Source organism: Buceros rhinoceros, unplaced genomic scaffold (assembly GCF_000710305.1).
Source record: "Buceros rhinoceros silvestris isolate BGI_N320 unplaced genomic scaffold, ASM71030v1 scaffold6474, whole genome shotgun sequence".
In the NCBI taxonomy this organism is placed as follows: domain Eukaryota; kingdom Metazoa; phylum Chordata; class Aves; order Bucerotiformes; family Bucerotidae; genus Buceros; species Buceros rhinoceros.
This window is the reverse complement of record NW_010409925.1, coordinates 12530-19854: the sequence shown is the minus strand read 5'-3', so window position 1 is coordinate 19854 and position 7325 is coordinate 12530. Positions and strand designations below refer to the sequence as shown.

At 38.7% G+C, this 7325-nt stretch overlaps 1 protein-coding gene across 1 annotated transcript in view; it reads right to left on the bottom strand.

Annotated features, from left to right (window-relative positions):
* Window positions 1-219: 219 nt before the first annotated feature.
* The window catches only part of LOC104492795 (serine/threonine-protein kinase D1-like), a gene marked incomplete at both ends in the record, with an annotated part of 18728 nt that continues 11622 nt past the window's right edge, over window positions 220-7325 (bottom strand). The window contains 3 exons of the mRNA XM_010135395.1: window positions 220-424; window positions 3165-3242; window positions 4916-5126. Of these exons, the coding sequence (XP_010133697.1) occupies window positions 220-424; window positions 3165-3242; window positions 4916-5126 (494 nt within the window). The remainder of the gene's footprint in view (window positions 425-3164; window positions 3243-4915; window positions 5127-7325) is intronic.

Below are 7325 nucleotides of genomic sequence, written 5' to 3'. Positions count from 1 at the left end.
TTTCTGATGACCAGCTTCTATTTCAACCTGACAATAAAGTTTCTTGTATATTCCTAAGGTATAAATTCATTACAGTTTCAGAACCACCACTTATCACCAGCTCTCTCCATTCTCAGTGAATGGGAATAGTGTCCATGTAGATTCCCTCTTGAGCCCTAGATATGACTCTTACAAATAAACACAAAAGAAGATGGAAGGTACACTCACTCCCCAGCTCACCTGATCATCCTGTTAGACTCGTCGTGGTCTGGATCAGCATCCTGCATTTCCCCGTTGTCACTATGGCATCCTGCCACTGACATCTCAGAATCATGAGCTATAGATTCTTCCATGTCATCTATAAAACCACTGTTTCTTTCACTGTCATTGTCGTCACTCCCTTCTTCCATGACCACATCAGAGTCAGCCCCGGGACTAAGAAGATCTGCAATATCGTTTCTGAAATTATTATCTGAAAACGTACAATACTTCAATCACAACATCCTCACACATTTTGAGTTTCAGAAAAATTCAGGTTCTCTTTGGGACTCTTATTTCCTGGGTCCATCTCTCCTCAATACTCCATGTGTACTGGTAAAGTGTGGGGTTTAACCAGATTTAGAAATCCACTGCAAAAAACTGGAAATGCATCAAACCAAAATATTTTCAGAAATGCAACCATCTATTAAAAAATGCTAAATTCAAAGCAGAATTTCTTATCCATGGACTTCTGTCAAACATTCAATACTCATGAGCTTTATTTCTGAGATCTTCTGGCAGATTTTCTATACAGCTTGAATGCTGTGTACTGGCTTGATGGCTGTTGGCAAGCTGCAGCTGCAAACTGATGCTAGAAGAGCAGTAATTTCAAAGGTAGGAATTTTGTAATACGATGATGACATGATGATGAACTATTGAAATAGCTCCCAAGTTGGCTGACAGCAAAATGTTTTGAATTGATGGCATTTCACTCAAATTGGAAGTGCACAGCTAAAAGGTTTGTTTCCATGTACAGTAGTCTTAAAATATTTGGATATAAGTTACAGATGTGTGATTAAGAGACGTGTTATGCTTCATCTCCAGCAGAAATAGTCATCCAGTCATGAGTGACACTTCACAGTGCAAGGCTCTCTCTTTGCTAGTCCTACAACACTGTCTTAAACTCTATTTTTAATAAACCCACAACGAGTTAAAAATAACCTTCTACATTTAGTATATAATGTGTTTATTAATGAGACCAAACTTGGAATTTTATTGCTTCAGATCTTCTTTCACTTACTATTTTGGGGAAAATGTATCACACAGCAGATGGACAGAGTGACAGATACTGTATTTGATTTATTGTATGAAAATAATGTGAACCAAATCCCTGTAAAAATAGAAATGAGATATCAAGACGAAACAGTCTTTGACACTCCTAAGGATCCTGCATCAGCCACTTAGGACACACAATTAAGAGTTCTACTTTGCCATTATGGATTTCAAACTATAGATATTTGGTGAGGAAAATACAAATTTTATAATTTTTAAGATAGAGCACTTCAAGGAGTGCACTTGGAGTAAGCTCCGAGTTTGTGTTCTCACTCCAAGTGGCTTTGCACAAGCTTTCTTCAGTCAGCTTTTCCTCAGAAAAAACATCACTTGCCATCAGCCCAGTACTGGATTCATGCGTAGGAGGGCAAGTCACAGAAGTAGCGTGTTGCTTGTGGGGCAAAGGCGAAGACAGGGCACAGAGGATGTGTTGGAGGGATGAAATACAGCTGCCTCACATGGAAGGAGGGAACTGCAAGGAGTAATTCAGAAACAAATGTAAACTTTGTTCATTTAACCCAGCTGTCCAGAAACAAGGCTTGGCTTCTTGTCTTGGCACTTTTGATCAATCCTCCCTAAAACTGTACCTATGCAGGAAATATTTTATCATTTATAAGCAGATTTGGTTACTTCCTCTGACTGTACATCTCTGTTATCAATGTAAATACTGTTATCAATGGAATTAACATATCATGGTGTATGTTTAGCTCTTGGATTTTAAAATCAAGCCACAAACTTCCATAAGCATCGTTACCTGCACTCCTGAAGAAACAGTTGTGTTATAGATGGCTAATGCTTAAGTGAGGTAGAAATGGTGTAAAGATTGAAAAAAAAATATTAGTGACTCCAAGAGTTCAGTTTGAGGTGCATCAGAGAGGACATGCAGTAGGAGTAAATCAACCTTCCAGAAAATCATGCACCCTATCACATATCAAGTTGGATAAGCAGCACCTGAAATATTTTTGCCTACGCTAATTGCCATGAAACAGAAAAACTTGGTAGTGTTACAGTCACACTACTATGAGAAATACTGTGAAAATATTAGTTAGCATTCCCAGTTTTTGAAATTCGTGATATCTCTTCAGTAAAGTAGATCACCAATTTAAAGTCTGAAGAAGGATCCCTAATAAGGCAATACTTTATTAACCTCAGAAGCAGTTTAGGCTGACAACTTAACATGGTAACATGCATTAGAAACCGAACGCTTCACCGCACTTCTCATTCCCTTATCACATAGAAAAGTGACATTTTCGAGGCAATCAACAACTCATCTACAACCACCCTTTTTTTCTCCAGTACCGTCTGTCATGCCTACCCATACATTCCTATACTTGACAGAGAACCGACTGCACACGTATGGGAAAACAGGCAGATATTCAAGCCTCTATTTCTGGCAACTGATACGATGAGTTTTACGCCAACAGTAAGCGGTGACATTTTTTCCTTCCACTGGAAGGGAACTGGGCCTTCCAGGTATGCTCTTCCTTCTCAAGAAGGTTATCCTAAAACAAACACTGTTTTTTCTCTCCAGATTAAACAGCAATTTTGTGCTGACAGGTGAATGCCAACTTCTCATGCAAGTGGCTTTTTGCTTTACTCAGGCATTCTGCATTCAACAGCCTATGACCACCCAGGCATTTTGCTGCCAACACCACCTCTGTGGCACAGCTGAGCCTGTCAGTGCCACCCATCTGGAAGACACGCTTTGAGGAGAGCCACTCACAGGCTTCCTCCCATAATTCATCTTCAACACCCAACAGAAATTTTGTGGAGGAAAAGCAATGAAAAAACACGTCTTTGTCACAGTTTTACATTTCTCTTCTATTTAACTGATGGTTTAAACAACAACAGAAACAATTGTTAAGACAACTTACCTCCATTAATGGCAACTTCTCCCAGGCAGTTATTTGGCACTTTAGGAGCACAACGTTTGTGACAGTTGAACCTACAGTCTGTTAAGAAATAAAGGGATACAGTAAAGTTATTTCTCTTTTTCTGGACAGAACTGTATTTTTTTCCTGCTTTCCAGTCCAAAATGTCAAGCTCTACCATTTCACTCATACAAAGTTAATGTGTCTGGAGACCATTCCTTGCCGGCCTTGGCCTGGCTGCCGGCCACCTGCCAGAGGAAGGGACAGGGTGAAGATGCTAGAAATGTGTTTCCCTGAGAGGGAAGGGAAGCATTACCGAGCGCAGGTGGGTGGAGGCACTAGCTGCAGCCGAACCTTGTGCTCTCCTTTCCTAGGGGAGCGATGGGGAGACCCGAGTGCTGCAAAGCCAAAGCTGCTTTTCCAGTGAAAGAAACAGGTTGGGCGGCAGTGTATCTGCAGCTTAAATGACTGACTACAAATCAAATGCTGAAGACTGAAAATTGAAACAGCAGGACCCTAGCCAACAACTGTAAGCGAGAAAATCTACGTTCTTCACATTACACAGCAACATCTAGACAGCTTTCAGCACTTTCCTTATTTTCCAGCTACTTGTATTTCACTCTACCTTTACTTTTTTCATATGTGTAAGCAGCACTTTATGAGATGTCATCTTAAATGTTTTCTTTTGGCTTATGAACACATTTTACTTAAACTAAGAGCTATAACTTATTAACACACCTGGAAAAGCAGAGAGTCAGGAAGGAATAAATACACTAAGGATGTCTATATCCTTGTAACTATTTAACTTCAGACTGATCCAAAAACCAACTGACACACAGTAGTGCCAAACTATAGGTAAATATTTTTTTCTTTAAAAAATTGGGTCAATATTTGCTTATGTCATTGGGATTCAAAATGAAATGAAACAGACCATGCCTTTATAGAGATTTTGCTTTAGTTAAAACACATTTGAATCACATCTGAAGTTAAATAAATGCAACTTTGAACTTTTGCAGGGCGTTAGTTCAAAAAAGCAACACAAAGTACACTGATTAATTCTAGGGTAGTTATTTATTATTTTAATAAAAGGAAAGTGATTTTAAAGATCTGTTAGCCAAGGTTATCTAACACCATGGCATGCACAATGCTTTGTATTTATGGGCACTGTGGCTGGCTAAAGCGAGCCAGTAATCTGGCCTACAATCCAAGGGACTTGATTCACTTTGGCACCTGATGAAGTGCAACACCATGAGACTTGAGAGCACATTAGTCACATTGTCAAAAATATGGTTTTAAATTCTCATACAAGCTCATCTTATTTTATTTCCATTACAACTACCTCAAAACCCTGAATTGCTGGGACTGAGGCACATGTTTCAATGAGCCTGTAAGACTGTAGATTGAAAATAACGAAGATAAGAATTCAGTCCTTTGTGTTAACTGTTCTGCTGTAACTGCCTGTGATCACAGTCTCACCCAGTACCACACACGAGATATTTTACACCTGAATGAAAAGAACTGGAGCTCCGGCAGATAAACCCCAAGGTCAGAATGAACAGCCTTGCAGCCAGCTCCTACAGAACAGCCAATACTGGAATTTTGATGCCAGTTTAATCTAATGTAGTTGTACATGTGCCCAAACCTCGACAGTTTAGCAAAGTAATGATGAGGAAGACTACATAGTAATTACTCAAGCACTAACTCACTGATTTTATTATGCTCAGCTTTTACGTTCCTAAATGGCGTTTACTTACCTTTGCACTGCAAACCCTGTCTAAAAAGCCCTTTGAGAAGCTTCTTACAGTACTGGCAAACTGTTGGCCGTGTGTAAGAGTGGATGACAAAAGTGTGAGGCACTTTGACCTTCGACAGCAAGATCTTGTCTAGCTGAATAGGTCGTCCAATGTAGGACTGTGAATTTGATCTCTTCTCTCGCCCCGTCAACGATTCCGATGGTGTCTTTTGCTGTGAAATGCATAAAAAGAACATTAGAAATAACCATGATTTATCAATTTTTAAAAGATTGTCATATTCATCCACACTCACCTCAAGGACAGTAACTCAACTGTCATAAAAAGTAACGTAAGTGCTTTTACAAATTAATAGAACATGCAACAGACCCTTCTCAGATTGCTTTAGAAAAACTGGATTGGTGTCAAACAATATCTTTGCCAGCACTATCATACATTTCACATTGTGGATAAAATGAGGTTTTATTTTTTTAAAAAAGTATTTAATTTTTCTTTCAAAATGAAAATATTCACTAAAGATTTCTCAGAAAAGCATTTTGCGTTCTGATAAAATCACAAGCCCTTTTTACCTCTCTTACTTTCTGCTTTGTATCAAAGGTAACCTTGAAAAGCTGTATTTTTTTGTGTGTAAACATTAAGAAAATTATTACCTTAATCTATGTGCATGCAGGTTTTGATAGAAAACGGAGTAGTATTTTGCATTTCTTTTATTTATAATTTTTGCTGTCATTAACCTTACCCTGTTCAGATTATGCACAATAGATCACACTAGGTATTTAAATGCACGCATCTAAATACGTATGAGACACACAGTCGAAGGTATGGAATCCAAAGAAACCCTGAGAGAAACGGGTTACCTTACTTTCTCTACTAAATTCATTTAGATGTAGATATGGTAATTACCCAAGGAAACAAATGACCCAGAAAACTGCCATCTCCTAAGAACTGCCCTTGAGAAACAACCAAACTACACTCACAGTAAACATGGACAGGAGGAAAAAAAGTGGCAAGATGCAGCTTGATCACTTAAAACTCAGTATCTACTTGTCATCACCTACAAATAATCTGATAACTGAAGGCTAGAAAATGAATCATTCCAAGTGAGCCTGCACTGTTCAAAAAGTTCAAAGTAGTAGCTGAAACTTCAGATTGACCTAACTTGAAAAACAGTTTTCCTTCAAACTAGTAACATACAGGAAATTCTTCATCTGAGAAGGCTGATTGGTTAATCTTCCTTGGTCACCAAAAAATAAAAATAAATTTCTGTATGCTTCAGTCTGAGCATCTTGGACTAATAAGGTATCTGAAAGTCATTCTGATGGCAGAAGAACCCAAGGAGGTTCAGGCTGTGCATTCATAGTGTATTTGCTGGCAGGAGAGGGAAGAAAAAGGTTTCTTAATTCCTAATTTCAGATAGGTTTCTTACTGTGAAGATCAATTCTTTTGGTTACACTGTAGAATTACCCGTCTTTCCAAAGAAGCTTATGCAACAGGTTTGCTGAACATCAGAACTACCCTGCTAACTGACACCACCACCACCACCTCATGCTTATCCGTTGTATAAATGCAGGTGTGCCACATCAAGGAAAAATAAGCAATTACATTGAATGAGCCAGATACACATGGTCACCGTGGATGAGGTATAAGAAAATATCTGTCTTTATCAGAAATAATAGTGGAAAAAACGTAAGTACATACTTTGATATTATGTGTTTACATTCTGAGTTTTAGATTTTCATGTTCTGTAAAGCACTTAACATTTATGAATTTAACATAAACATTTATGAAAAAAAAAAACCCAGACTAGTCCCAGTTTACAATTAGATTCTTCATATTCGTGAGTTAGGAATATTGCTTGCCTAATATTTCCAAGGCAGATTGGATTAATTCTTATGAAGTCAACATGAACAGGACTTTGGAAGGGAGACCAGAAGCCCAGCAGAAAGGAAAGTGTGAGCTCCCATCTACAGCACAAACTGCACTGCTCAGCTTGTGCAAAGTACCTGCAAGTCACAGCCCTCAGTGCTGGTGCACAGGACAAAGCTCACAGGAGGAGCCAGGAATACTTACGCATCCTTCCAGACTTGTACGTAGAATAGGGATGGTTTTGGCCCAGACTGATGCTCCTTCGGTCTTAGTGCAGTGCGTTACAAGTTACATCCTCAAGCCTACTGATGGTCAGACACCTAGCTCTGAATTTGCTCTTCAGTGCTCACAGAACAGTTGCATATAAGACGTGTTACACTTTAATAGAAGTACTTTAGTTTTGAATAAAGTAATTCTTTAATGGTTTGCCTTAATTCTAATCACCACCTGCAAGGCATTAGTCACAACTCTTTGCTGTCTTTGTCTTGAATATGGACGTTTGGTGGCTTTTTACATGTCATTAATGACACTATTCTCTTAAAGTATA